The sequence below is a fragment of the Ipomoea triloba genome, chromosome 1 (assembly GCF_003576645.1).
Source record: "Ipomoea triloba cultivar NCNSP0323 chromosome 1, ASM357664v1".
NCBI classification, from domain to species: Eukaryota; Viridiplantae; Streptophyta; class Magnoliopsida; order Solanales; family Convolvulaceae; genus Ipomoea; species Ipomoea triloba.
In genome coordinates this window covers 22,117,654-22,132,786 of record NC_044916.1, presented here as the reverse complement: position 1 = coordinate 22,132,786, position 15,133 = coordinate 22,117,654, and the positions used below count along the sequence as shown (strand labels likewise).

Genomic DNA, 15,133 nt, shown 5'->3' with positions numbered 1-15,133 from the left:
TATATATATATATATATATATATATATATATATATATATATATATATATATATGGTTTGGCGGGCCCTCGCTGCTAAGCCCGCGGGTTAGGCGGGTGCGGGTTAAAAAGCCCGCCAAAATACGGGTCCAAAATATGAAAGTTCGTCCTGCCCTTTTCACGGGGCGGGACGAACTAACCCGGCAGGCTAAGTCTGTTTTGATAGCTCTAATCATTGAACCCACTCCCTTCCATATGGGAGTGTACACCGGGTACCGCTTGACCACAAGGTCTTTGGCTCTTCATTCTCATTATTAAGTGTTGATATATATACATGTACATTATGAGAAAACTTTAGAAAACATAGAAGCGGGAAACTAGAGTTGTTATATCGTGGACCAAGATCCACAGTGCACTGTGGACCCTCGTTCGAAACGGCGTCGTTTAACTAAGTAGTAGGGAGTTGACGCGCGACGGATGCCATTATGTGTAATTCTGTGTATTCTTATCAATGATTATGTGTATTCTAGTATGTTAGCCTGTACATTATTGATTTCGAGTAACACACCTCATGAGACAACAATAATACTAATACTGATAATACTTAGGCTTATATTCTGTGTATCCTATTCAATGATTCTATGTATTCTAGTATGTTATTATTGACATTATTGATTTCGAGTACCACTTTAACATGAATACACAGAATCCTTGTCCAGAATACACAAAATGTCTTCATAGAATACACAGAATTGTTACACCATACACATAATTGATCTTATTGTTTACACTACTCCAATGATTAAACACACATAATCAATAACCATAATACACATAATTCCTAACCATAATGCACAGAAAATGAAAACACTAAATACACAAACATATCACAACCTATGTTTAAGTACCACGCACTAACATGAATACACAGAATCCATGTCTAGAATATACATAATGACTTCATAGAATACACAGAATATTGACACAAATACACAGAACTCATCCTCCTAACATTCGAATTCACAAACACATCACGACCTGTGTTACTAACATGAATACACAGAACCGATGTCTAGAATACACAGAATGTCGTGGAAGAATACACAGGATATTGACACAAAATGCACAGAACTCATCCGCCTAACATTTGAATCATCTAGTTGTTTCAAAAACATTCATATAACTAGTCTCAGATAATTCAATCAACGAATATCACATACGAATTCATTTATTTGCATCAATGCAAACTAAAACCGCAAATCTGAACAACGCAATTTTTTTAGAAGTTAACGGCCGAAACGGGAAACGTATTTTCCAAAAACAAAAAAAACCGTTAATTAAAATGACCTACGGGGTGCACAATGCATTGTGCACCCTGGTCCACGATATAAATTGCCGGAAACTAAGATAATGGCCACAAAACAATTATATTTACAACACTACTCCCCCTTATCTTACTAGCCTCATTAAAAATTTTGCAAGGAAAACCTGTGGAGAAAAACCTAGTCGAGGGAAAAAAATACATGATATATTTTCATACATTTGTTATATGGGGTTGCCTGCTGTCGACAATGTAAATCTCGCACGATGGGGTTCTGCCAAGAACCGTTGCACCACCTATTTTTCGGAGAAAACTGGTGGCTGACGCATCACCGTGATCGTCTCTAAAAGATGGAGACGACCACCGATTCTGATCGACAAGAATCCGTCTCTACAGTACTACACATCACATTCTAGAATACTACACTAAGCAGTAAGCAATTAACAATTGCAAGCAATTAACAATTGCAAGTAATTAGAAAACTAAGTAATGACTAATGAGTAGGCGAGTAGCTACATGCATGTTCGCACTAGCTAGCTTAATATTGGAATAAAATAATGGATTATATTATTTTTGAATGATTATGGGCTAAGCATATAGGTTAAAATGTTTGGGTTACCTTCATTTTTTCGGTCGGTTTCTTTATTTTTAGTTTAAAACCGATAACCGACTGAAAAATCAAAATGATCGAAAAGTTTTAAACACTAACCGATAACCGACCAAAAATCGAAATTTTCGGTCAGTTCGGTTATCGGTGATCGATTTTTCGATCGGTCTTCATTTTTTGCTCACCCCTAATTCCAATCGCAAGAAAACAAAGATAGGTAAAGTAAAAAGAGAGAGCAAAGAAAGAAACAGAACTCAGAAACCCATAACACCATTCTCATTATTAAACGTTGATATATATATATATATATATATATATATATATATATATATATATCTACAATTATTATAAGAGCCAATAATGTTAGACCCCTAACTGGAACTAAAAAAATGTTGGGTTAATAGTATGCTATAACATATTGTACTTTGTGTTATTCTTATTGTGCAACCTCCAATTAAATTCCTAATATATCCTAATCATTTATAATTTTACCAAATTCTTTCCGTTAAATATAACGGAAGTTTAATATGCTGATTGTCAAAATCTTATCATTATATACTGTTGTTTTGGGTAGAATAATGGTTTAGTTAGGAATCTATACAAAATTGTATTATAGAAGACTTCAATATTCTAATTTTAAGTTAGGAATCTATACAGAATTGTATTATAGAATATTGCTAATTCGTTTGAAAACTGCAATAATGAAATAAATTGACTAAAGAATTTAATGTTAAAATTCCGTTATATTTAACGAAAAAATTTGGTAAAATTATAAAAGATTAGGATATATTAGGAATTTAATTGGAGGTTACACAATAAGAAGAACACAAAGTACAATATGTTAAAGCAGACTATTACACCGACATTTTTTTAGTTCCAGTTAAGGGTCTAACACTATAGGCTCTTATTATAAGTGTAGATATATGAGCCCGTTCAAGTAAGAATGGGTAGCTCAGGAGAGAACTAAGAACACTCACAATCGTTCATGTTTCTAAATCTAACGGATTAGAAACACTAATTATTTAAAAAATGCGGTGACATTTTCGTAAATAATTGAACATTGAAGTGCAAGTAACAGTTTCATATAGTACACATAAGTGCAAGTAAAATATATTACAAGTGCAAGTAAAATGTACACTAAGCATCAATATTAAGTGCACTTAACGCGATAATTAGTTGCACCAGACGTTCACCTATGTGAAAGACTTTATCATTAGGTGCACGAATGTTACCAAGGTAAATTACTTGCACTTGTATGCGGTTTTACTTGTATTAGTAAGTGATTTTACTTGCACTTTTTACTTGCAAACTTGCACTTGTAACACATTTTACTTGCACCAAAATTTGAGTTTTTTACGAAAATGCCACCGCGTTGTTGTTGTTTTTTTTTTTTTTTAAATTACATCTAATTCGTTGAATCTGGACACACAAACGGCTATGAGTAGTTCTGATTTCTCTCCTGGGCAATCGTGTATATATATCTATAGGTTCGCATGCGGGTGGGACGTGGCTCCTGAGCAGTTGTGCAGTTAGATGAGAACCATTGATTTTGCCTAAATCAACGTCCAGGATCAACCATGATTAAGAAAAATGCAATGCCAATTTGGTCTTTTTGCATCTAAGTCAAATTTAAGGTGCATGATTTTTTCTTCTTAAGGTGCGTGATTTGTGTGCTTAAGATGCGTCAGTTGTTGAAACTTAAGTGTGTCGGCCTAAAGTTTTAGGTGCATGCTTTTCTTTTTTAAGCTGCGTGGTTAGTTTTCCTTCTTAAGGTGCGTTGTTTTTAATTTCCTTCTTAAGGTGTGCTATTTTCATTCTTAATGTGCGGTTTTTTTTTTTAGTTACATAACACAACTAATATTCTTTATAAGATTTTCTCTACAAATCCATATTTATGTTAATCCAGCTTAAGGTGCGTAGATTAGAAGTTTAAAGTTCATCAGTTTACAATTTTTTTAAAAAAAAATGAATACATCATTGCATAATCGCACGAGAATCCTTTCCCGCACCTGAACATTTCCCTATATATGTGTGTGTCTTTTTGTGCATAGACTTCATGCGCTGACTTTAAAATAGGGCGTCGGGTAGTATGAATGATCCGTTTAGCCACTTAAACTGACTTATGAGTTAATGAAATTTATAGCGTGGAATAGGGTCCATCATGGTGGATCCTAATTTCAAATGGTGTCGTTTTATATGAGGCCATTAATGACGTCAACTCATATAATATTTAATAGCGCAGCATTTATCATCTAATATGTTCATAAATATAAATTTTATGTAAATATACACTAAATTACAAATACGTCATATCTTTTTTTATTTATCTATAGTAAGTTTATAATATTTTTTATGGTATATTTATAAAAACAAAGCTTAATGTACATAAAATTACATTACATGCATATCTTGTTTAATAACATTCATCATGTATATATTAATAATATTTATTTTATATGAATATAAACATAAATCGTAGTCTGCATAAACACAAAACTATAAATACATGCATCATATATATATTTTCATTTACTTTATATTGATTTCATAATATTCATTCTATATGTTCATAAAAATAAAGTTTAATGTATATAAATATTATAATAATGTAATGATGAATTTATGTACATCCAGATTTATTTTTAAAATATATATTAATATGTCATTTAAAAGATCTTGATTAAATGTTTTAATGATATATTTTTATACATTAATATTATTTATATAAAAAATTAAAAAAAAATGCCGTTAATATATGATATAACTATTGACTGACTTATGATAGCTACAGGAAACCTTTCATGTTTTATTTGAGTCATGGCCCGGTCAATAAATCAATAATGCACGAATGCAAGAAATTCTATATTAATTTTACGCATGCAAATTGGACGTTTAAATAATAAATTTAATACATGATCATACTTCAAATGGAATAATTTCAAAAACACATGCCGTTCCAATAAAAATTGGAGTCATGTGTAATATATTAAATTGAGCCCCTTTTTCAAGTAATTTGTATCTATATATATAAATAATAGTTGTTCAAAAAGTTGTGTTAAAAATTCAAAAAAAAATATTGTAAGCCAATCTCGATCACACTTCTCTCCATTTGGAGAATATCTTATGTAAAACGTTGACGAAAATCTTTAAGAGAAATTATCTTTAGGATCTTTATTTATTGATAAATCTCTTTTACGACCATCTTTCACATGAATATCTATTAATTTAGAATCAAAGGAAGGCATCTCAAATTCTTGGATTATATATCATAATGAATTAGCTCCCTTTTGAGATTGAGTTAGTTGCTCAATTTTTCTTTTTCTTTTTACGCTTCTCAACCGCAGAAGACATAATTATAAAATCGTAAAGAAAAAATAAGAATTTATTTAGAAAGTCTATGGATAAATAATTAATCAAGAAACAAATTCTTGAATATATTATTTTGAAATCAGAATTATTATGTCATGTAAATAAACCAATAAACAAAAATTATGAAATATTTAGTAATTTTAATTACCAAAAATTGAAAAACTTCAGAATTTGTGAATTTCCGTCGGTCTGTCGCTGCTGTTTGTGAATTGTGGAATTTGCGTAGGGTGCCGATCCGCCGATTACGAAGCCAAAAGACGGAACGAAAAGGGTTGCAGTGTTGCGCTTAAATACTAAAGAGTTAAAGGAATATTGGGTATTGGCTAATGCTGCGGACGTAATTATGAACTCAATGCCTTATATACTAATATTGTATACCTAATATAATAATTACCGAAAGTAAAATTCTCTCCTTTTTTTCTTTGATACAAGGGTACCCGATTAGTTTTTAGTGGTTAAAACTCTCATCCTTCCGAAGAGCCAATCGTTATATCGTGGACCACGGTGTACATAGCAATGTGTACCCTGTCCCTGGTCCAAAACGACGCCATTTCAATGTTAGTAGATGCGGACGCGAATGATTCCAGAGAATTCATTATCTATAATATACATAATCATTATCTAGAATACACAGAACGTTTGCCTAGAATACAAAGAATATTGACATAAAATACACAGAACTCATCCTCCTAACATTTGAATGCACAAAGACATCACAACTTGTGTTAATAACATTAATACACAGACTATTGACACAAAATACACAGAACTCATCCTCCTAAACATTCGAATGCACAAACACATCACAACATGTCTTACTAACATGAATACACAAAACGGTTGCCTAGAATACACAGAATGATTGCCTGGAATACATAGAACGATTACCTAGAATACACAGAATATTAACATAAATACAGAAACCGGCCGAACGGGAAACGTGATTTCCAAAAAAAGGGACGGTTAGTTTACAATGCTCCAAACGACGTCGTTTACGTACGTGGTGCACGGTATAATTTGCCCGGAAGCGCCATCTTGGCTTAGCAATTCCGTCAACAGCAGTGTTCAGGTTACGAGGAATGTGATCAACGCAAGTACCCTAGTCTTCCGCAATCATCTCCTTGTACTATTGAATGATCACCCTACATGGCCCTTTTAGGTTAGGACTATTATATTGTTAATACTTGAATTGGTGAGAGATCATAAATTGGGAAGTGGCTATTAACTTAGGAAACTATGTTCTAAATTACGCAACGCTGTAAAAAGATCGTCATTATTAGTCTTTACAAATTTGGAAGCTTCCGAAATTAAAGATGAGATCAATAACTGTTAAGATTCTATATAGTACGTGGACTCACTGCAAGTCTTCTTTTATATATATATATATGATATATGATATGATAGGGAAGTATCTTCAATTCAATTCATACAAGTACCTCTAACCCCGCAGACCAGTCGACAAGACTACGAGATCAATTTTTGCGGCGTTCTTCATCCAAAACCTCAACTCCGATCCATCATATAATTTCGCTACCTTAAATAATCCATCAAATATAGTACAGTAAGTCTGCCATGGAAAACAATGATATGCTGCAAGAGGCGTTACTTGGAAGGGACGATAATAATAATAATAATGATGATGAGTTTTCAAAAGGAGGGATTTGGAGTGGGCTTACGTTTATGTGGCTTAATCCTTTGTTTAAGAAAGGGTATGGGCAGAAGCTTAGAGTGGAACATATACCTAATGTTCCCAGATTGGATGCTGCTCATCAAGCTTCTTTTGTGTTGGAACAAGCTCTTACTCTCACGCCCTCTTCCCTGCAATCTGCCATTCTTTATTCCGTCTCCAAGCCTCTTGCAATAAATGCTCTTTTTGCTGGTAATATTTATAATCATCATATCCTCTTAAACTCTTACTTGCGCCCCTTAACTTTCGTATATATTACAGATTTAGAGGAGGAAAATAATATCCCAATTCCATGGGAGAGAATAAAATTCAAATTTCATTGAATTTTCAGTTTGCTATATATAATAATATAGATAATATAAATACTAATATGCCTATTAATAATAAAATTAAAATGAAATAAATTGTATTATAACACTATTATAAAAAATTATTAATTAAAATTATTTATATTTATAATATTATAATAAATATAGTAAATTCTAATCATAATAATATAATAAATCAAAAATTATAATAATCAATTTATTATTTTTATTATTATATAAAGTTATTATCAGATAAAGAAGATTACTTTTGTCTAAAATTTACAATTTTTTTCCCACAACTTAAGGAATTAAAAAATCCTAGGGGCATGGATTTCTAATTCTACCAAAGTCAAGGTGTTGCAAGTTGCAACTCCATGAAGCCTTAATACCTCCATGAAGCTTTAATTCTCTTCTATCAAACATGAGAATTTTTAAAGTTCTGGAGTTAAGTGGGAAAGGACTTACAACTCCTTTCTAGGAATGAAAATAGGTCAAGTTGGGTCCCTAGGACTAAGTCAAGGTGGTCTGGCTTAAAAGCCTATTTAATTTATAGATCATTAAAAAGACTTGTTTAATATATATGTCATTAAAAAGACTTCTAGTCTATTTAAAGCATACATATTAAGTCTTTTAAAAACTTTAATAAGTATTTCTAAATAATTTAAGAAATATACATAATACAAAACTAATATATAACTACATAAGTATATCACCACAATGCAAACATAATAGCATTAAAACAAAAAATAAAATAAAACAAGTCATAATTGCATTATTGCTTGTCATTCTATATAATTTCATAAATAATTAGCATTCAACTCGCATAATTAAGTCGTGACTCTTAGTTAAATATTATAATAGTAAGAAAAATTAATAAACAATTAAACAATAAGAACACTTATAACAGGTTTAAGAGCAATTTATATAGTTGAATCATAATTTAGAATGAGTTTTGAAGGTGAAGGGTTAGGGTTTGGTAATTATATATACTTGGGGTTATATTGTATATATATATATATATATATATATATATATATATATATATATGTATGTATGTATGTATGTATAGGTCAGGCACTCAAACCTAGTTTTTTTACTAAACAAGTGAGGCCTAACTAAGCCTTAATTAAACCAAGCTATAAGTCCTTACAAAGGGGCATGGCCTTTTTACTCCTTTGTCCTTCCTACTAAATTAAGTGTTACAAAATAGATTGAGAATGAAATAATATTACATAAAATATGTCGATGGAATTATTTGATATATTCCTTTGCAATGGGAAGCCCTTTCGAATGTCCCTATAATATTAACTATTTTTTGTTGCAAAATTTTTTAGTAACAAAATAGAACCTATATATTGTGTGTGAGCATGCATATGCGTATGATATAAATAAATTTATTTATTTATTTATTTTATACTCAGTATTAATTTAATTTTTATGCATATTTATATATCTGTTTATTTATTATTTTGAGCATGGATAATAAAATTTTGTCATTTGACTAATCTTATACTTAATTTCATAGTCCAACAAAGTACCAAACAATAGAATAACATTTATTTTTACACTTTTTCTATTCCTAGCATGGTTCATGGAATAGATTAGGAATTTTACCCTTTGATTGTTTATATTAAAATGGTACTCTATAATAATAACAACTATTATTATTATTATTATTATTGTGGTGGTGGTGCTCGCCAAGCATATGTATATATGATTTTATTTATTTATTTCAAGTATGTGCACTTTTATCATTTGTCTATACATTCATCTTCTATTCCTCGACCATCCAACCAAAATTTGTAATTCTAAAATACAGCCTAGCATTCCTAGCTATTCTCTCTATTTTATTTTTTGAACTAAATGGGACGTTAAACATGGCGGGTTTTTATTTATGTTTAGCATATACATAAATTTATTCTGTTCGTTTGTATAGGAACCAACACGATAGCTTCCTATATCGGCCCTATGATAATCACAAGCTTTGTGAAGTTCTTGTCAGAAAAGCATGACAATTCAAACTGGCAAAAGGGATTGCTTCTCTCATTCATCTTCTTCTTTGCAAAGATGGTGGAATCCCTTGCCCAAAGGCAATGGTATTTTGGGGCTCACCGCATTGGGATTAGAGTGAGAGCAGCTCTGATGGCTTTAACCTACAAGAAATCTTTGACAGTTAAGCATGGCAGTGTGAGCACAGGGAAAGTCATTAATTTCCTCAATGTTGATGTGGAGAGGATTGGAGACTTCTTCATGTTCATCCATTGGATTTGGTTACTTCCCTTTCAGGTCATTTTTGCATTGCTGATCTTGTACATGAACTTGGGTGCTGCTCCTTCGGCGGCTGCTTTTGTTGCGACGATTGTTGTGATGGTGAGCAATATCCCGTTTGCCAGAAGGCAGAAACAGCTTCAGACGAAGATCATGGAAGCCAAGGACTCAAGGATTAAGGCTACATCTGAAATCTTAAAGAACATGAAAATCTTGAAGTTACATTCGTGGGAAACTGCGTTTTTTAACAAGCTCCTTAAACTGAGAGAAACCGAGAAGGGCTGGCTAAGAAAATACCTTTATACATGTTCGGCTGTGGCTTTCCTCTTTTGGGCTTCCCCGACTTTAGTTTCAGTTGTGACCTTTGGCGTTTGTGTTGTGACAAACACGCCATTAACAGCGGGCACAGTTCTTTCAGCTCTAGCAACTTTCCGGATTTTACAAGAGCCCATATATAATCTCCCAGAGCTCATCTCCACAGTGGTTCAAACAAAGGTTTCAGTTAAACGGATGCAAGAATTCATTGGAGAGGAAGACCAACAGAAGCTAACCAGCTATCACGCTTCTGACACATCTGAAGTTGCACTTGAAATTGAGCCTGGAGAATATGCTTGGGAGTATGATGATTCCAAGAAATCAACAATTAAGATAAATGATAAAATAACAATCAAAAAAGGAAGCAAGGTCGCAATATGTGGTTCAGTTGGTTCTGGCAAATCAAGCTTACTGTGCAGCATCATGGGAGAGATTCCAAAGGTTTCTGGATCATCGAGTATCAAATCATATGGCTCCAAAGCACTAGTTGCACAAACTGCATGGATTCAAACAGGAACTATAAGAGATAATGTGTTGTTTGGCAGGGAAATGGATAAAACATATTATGATGATGTTGTGGAATGTTGTGCTTTAACATATGATTTTGGTATGTGGGCTGATGGGGATCTTACTCTAGTGGGAGAAAGAGGAATAAACTTAAGTGGGGGACAGAAGCAAAGAGTTCAGCTGGCAAGGGCAATTTACAGTGACTCAGACATCTATTTGCTAGACGATCCTTTCAGTGCTGTTGATGCAAAAACCGGGGCTCAGATCTTCAAGGCAAGTAAAATCTGTTTATACATACATCACTCAGTTTTCTTAATGATTTGATAACACATTCAATATGGAAATCACTTTGCAGAAATGTCTCATGGAAAGCTTATGCAGCAAAACTGTTATTTATGCCACCCATCAGTTGGAATTTTTAGATGCTTCAGACCTCATCTTGGTATGCTCACCTGCAACTCTGCAAGTCTTATAATGAATTACTATTAACTTTTTAGAACATACATGTCTTACTTGTGATGCATGTTTTATGCTTAGGTAATGAAAGACGGCATGATTGTTCAATCGGGAAAATATGAACATTTAATTGCAGACTCAACTAGTGAGCTGCATAGACATATGGTTGCCCACACAAGATCTCTAAATCAAGTGGACCGTTCCCAAGATTCTTCTTTAAAACAAGATAACAATACGAATGATGTAATTGAAGAAAAAGAAAAGTTTGATGTTCTCACCGGCAGTGATCAGCTGTTTGAGAGAAATCAGGAAGAGACAGAAACTGGAAGAGTTAAATGGAAAGTATACTCCATATTTCTCACTGCTGCATATAAAGGATATCTTGTTGCCCCTGTCCTTCTGTGCCACATCCTCTTCCAAGGGCTGCAAATTGCAAGCAATTACTGGATTACATGGGGAACAGAAACAGAAGGCAGGATGCCCAGAGCGAAATTGCTCAGGATATTTGTATTGTTATCTGGGGGAAGCTCCATCTTTATCTTGGGAAGGGCAGTTTTGCTTTCGACCATTGCAATTGAGACTGCTCAGCAGCTCTTTGTTCAGATGGCCAAATCAGTCTTTCGAGCACCTTTGTCATTCTTTGACTCCACACCTTCAAGCAGAATTCTCAATCGGGTTCGTACATACACAACTACACAAAATCTCTTTTAGTGCATTTCTTTTAATATCACAAGTTCATATCAAATTCTAACTTATCTCTTCTTCCCTTTCAGTCCTCCACAGATCAAAGCACGGTGGATACAGATATTCCATATAGATTGGCAGGGCTAGTATTTGCACTTATTCAATTACTAAGTATCATAGTTCTTATGTCCCAGGCTGCCTGGCCAGTCTTTTTCATCTTCCTCATCATAATTGCCATCTCCATATGGTATCAGGTAAAAACAGTCTCCTCTAAGATTACAAGAACCTGTAACAAAATTACTTGCTTATTTATGAGTTCAAAGTGTAGAAACCATATAAAGTTGACATTCCAAAGAATAAGTGTTATTCATGAAAATTTATGCAATTATAGTGACATTTTAAAACATCAATATAATGATTTATTGGTAACATTTTAAATTACAGGCATATTACATTACCACTGCTAGAGAACTTGCTAGGATGGTTGGCACTCAGAAAGCTCCAGTTCAACATCACTTTTCAGAATCAATCAGTGGGGTAGTAACAATTCGTTGCTTCAATCAGGAAGACAGATTGTTGAAGAAGAATCTGAGCCTCCTTGATTGCTACTCTCGAGTTGCATTTTACAACTCTGCCACAATGGAATGGCTCAGTGTCCGAATAAACTTCCTCTTCAACCTTGGTTTTCTATTTCTTCTTATCATACTGGTGAACCTTCCAAGATCAGCCATTGACCCCAGTAAGTGCATCATGTCCTCTTCCTAAGCCATGCATTTGAATAATAACCATCATCATATTTAGTCATAATTAAAGCTTGAAATTACAGCCAAAATACTCTACTAATTGAAATACTGTATTAAAATATCACTCATTAATTTGATTGCAGGCTTAGCAGGATTAGCAACTACATATGCTTTAAATTTAAATGTTCTCCAAGCTTGGGTGATATGGAACCTCTGTAATGTTGAAAACAAGATGATTTCTGTTGAGAGAATTCTTCAGTTCACCAATATACCAAGTGAACCACCACTGATAGTTGAAAACAGCAGGCCAAAAGCCTTTTGGCCACATAATGGAAGAATTGAAATTCTAAATTTAAGTGTGCAGTACAGACCTGACCTCCCTCGAGTTCTAAAAGGAATCACCTGCACTTTTCCTGAGGGAAAGAAAATTGGTGTTGTGGGAAGAACAGGAAGCGGGAAGTCTACGCTGATCCACACTCTCTTCAGGGTAGTAGAACCAGCAGAGGGATGCCTTCTGATAGATGACGTAGATATTTCAAAGATAGGTTTGCAAGATCTGAGGTCTAGGTTGAGTATAATACCTCAAGATCCAACTATGTTCCAGGGAACTGTGAGGACAAACCTTGATCCCCTAGAGCAGCACTCTGACGAGGATATTTGGGAGGTAAACATTATCTGACTTGATATTTGAAGCATGTGACAATTAATCTTGATCTTGACTAACTTGACCTGGTATCTAGGTTTTGCATAAGTGTAATCTTGCTGAGATACTACAGCAGGACCAGAGGTTCCTCGATGCACCAGGTACGCATTATAAGAAATTAATAAACATGAATATGAAAGAAAAGGCATGTTTAGATTCAGTAAATTAATTACTGAAACTCTGAAAACGGTACAGTTGCGGAAGATGGAGAAAATTGGAGTGTAGGACAAAGGCAACTTGTGTGCTTAGCTAGGGTGTTACTACAAAAGAGGAGAATATTAGTACTTGATGAGGCTACTGCTTCAGTTGATACAGCAACAGACAATCAGATTCAGAAGACAATAAGAGAAGAAACAAGCGGATGCACAGTCATAACAGTGGCACATCGAATACCCACAGTTATTGACAATGACCTTGTTCTAGTCCTTGGTGATGGTAAGGATTCAAACCCAGCAGCACTATGGAGTAAACAGAGTATATAAAACCAAGGACACATTAAAATACTAAACAAAATAGTTCTTTTAGTGCATACAAAGTAGTTATTTAAAAAATAAAAATAAATATATAAAAAAAAGTGCATATAGCAATTTCAAGATCTTAAAAGACTAATTAGCAATCCTAACCAAAAGCAAGAAACTTCTTCTAAGTGATTGGATAATGCCTAATATTGTTACTATGGACATTTTGGTCAATGCAGGGAAAGTTGTTGAATATGATTCTCCTGCCAAACTGCTGAAAGATAAATCTTCCGAGTTTTCTAATTTGGTAATGGAATTCCTGCAAAGATCCAACAAGGCTAGCTGCTCTTTAGATCTAGCTTGAAGAAGACAGACAACAAACATGTTCAACCTGCTAGCCTTTGGTCTGATGATGATGTACAAAATGAGGACAATATGATGCCGTCTCGAAATGGCAACCTCACCTTGCAGAGCTCTACAACTGATAAAACACGATGGCTTCTCAAAAAGATTTTTACTTTTCCATTTTCTATGTTTTTTTTTTTCTATTATGCTCAATTTTTTCAGTTTTGAAAGATAGATTTGCATATCCTAGTCTTTACACCGGCTCTGCCCGGGTTCCTTTTATCTATATCTAGTTCAGTTTATGAGCTTGTTTGGTTGATATGTCTTCACTATACATGGCTCTCTTGCTCAATGGGTAATTGTAAATCATCACAAAAACTTTCACTTCCCGTAGCTTTCACTGATTTAGTTTATGTTTATTAGCTCTATGCTTGGACATACCCACCAGGTGTTCGATATAATTCCTGTGAGAGTATACTGCTTCAAATCATATTCGAACTCTTGTTTTCACAACTATAAATTTCCGGTTTGCTACCAAGGAAAGCATCAAAGCAGATAAATGAAGGAATACTTCAATCATATATGTTTATATAAAGAGATGTGGAGATGGTTGAAGAGAACCTTTTTTTGTAGCAATTTCTCTTTGTGAGAATTGAAAGCAGTGATGGTGTAATCGATGCCGACGAAGAGGATGATATGAAGGTCGAATCCATGCCCGTTTGGAGTAGGAATTGCATCCCTCTTGTGCTTCAACAACGGTTTTCGTTGTTTCTCTCTTGATGGGCAAGTGAGATAGATATGGAAGCCAAATTCGATTTTGCTGCATTTTCATGGGCTTGATCAAAATTTCCAGTAATGTTTTAAATACGATATTTAAAATATTATCAAATTTAAGAAAAATATATATAATTTTTACTTTGGATAAGCGACAAATAAGACATTCAATTTTTATGAAGAGTACAATAAAGACATTGAACTTGAAAGAATGATGCAATTAATCTATGTGTATCTGTCAAAGGTCTTGTAGTCGAGCGGCATAGTTGTAGCTTCTCAAATTATAATTTTTTTCTATTCATAAAATAGTCTAAACTTAACAATTAATTTTTTTAAAAAACATTTTCTATTTGGAATTTTAAACAAATAGTTATATCATATATTTAAACTTTAAAGTTAAATTAAAAAATAAAAATAATATTGGACTTGCATTTAATTTTACTAAGATTAAGTTTTCAACATATATTGGTAAAATTAAGTATAAGATCAAATTTTTATTTTTTTCTTAGTTTAACTTTAAAATTTAAATATTTGATATAATCATTTTTTAAAATTTTCAAAATAACAAAGTTAAAAACAAATAGTTGTTGAATTTTGACTATTTTAAAAGT

The 15,133-nt window shown here is 33.2% G+C and overlaps 1 protein-coding gene and 1 long non-coding RNA gene across 7 annotated transcripts; one reads left to right on the top strand and one right to left on the bottom strand.

Moving 5' to 3' along the window:
* Window positions 1-6,743: 6,743 nt before the first annotated feature.
* On the top strand, window positions 6,744-14,137 carry LOC116011165 (putative ABC transporter C family member 15). Its single transcript, XM_031250723.1, has 10 exons — window positions 6,744-7,153; window positions 9,206-10,632; window positions 10,715-10,801; window positions 10,897-11,490; window positions 11,589-11,753; window positions 11,944-12,238; window positions 12,386-12,906; window positions 12,983-13,046; window positions 13,141-13,380; window positions 13,643-14,137. Exons 1-10 carry the CDS (start codon window positions 6,847-6,849, stop codon window positions 13,765-13,767), a joined length of 3,825 nt encoding a protein of 1,274 aa, XP_031106583.1. The 5' UTR covers window positions 6,744-6,846; the 3' UTR covers window positions 13,768-14,137.
* LOC116011248 lies at window positions 9,134-14,574 on the bottom strand. 6 transcript variants are annotated; one of them, XR_004097008.1, is made up of 8 exons: window positions 14,370-14,574; window positions 12,645-14,212; window positions 11,958-12,260; window positions 11,094-11,785; window positions 10,812-10,819; window positions 10,265-10,643; window positions 9,835-10,135; window positions 9,134-9,731 (listed from the first exon to the last, which is right to left on the bottom strand). It is a non-coding gene; the product is annotated as an uncharacterized LOC116011248 (long non-coding RNA). The 6 variants fall into 6 exon arrangements; XR_004097010.1 differs by lacking the exon at window positions 10,812-10,819 and having other exon boundaries at window positions 10,265-10,348; window positions 10,485-10,643; XR_004097015.1 differs by lacking the exon at window positions 10,812-10,819 and having other exon boundaries at window positions 10,265-10,348; window positions 12,645-12,756; window positions 12,824-14,212.
* Between the last annotated feature and the right edge of the window lie 559 nt (window positions 14,575-15,133).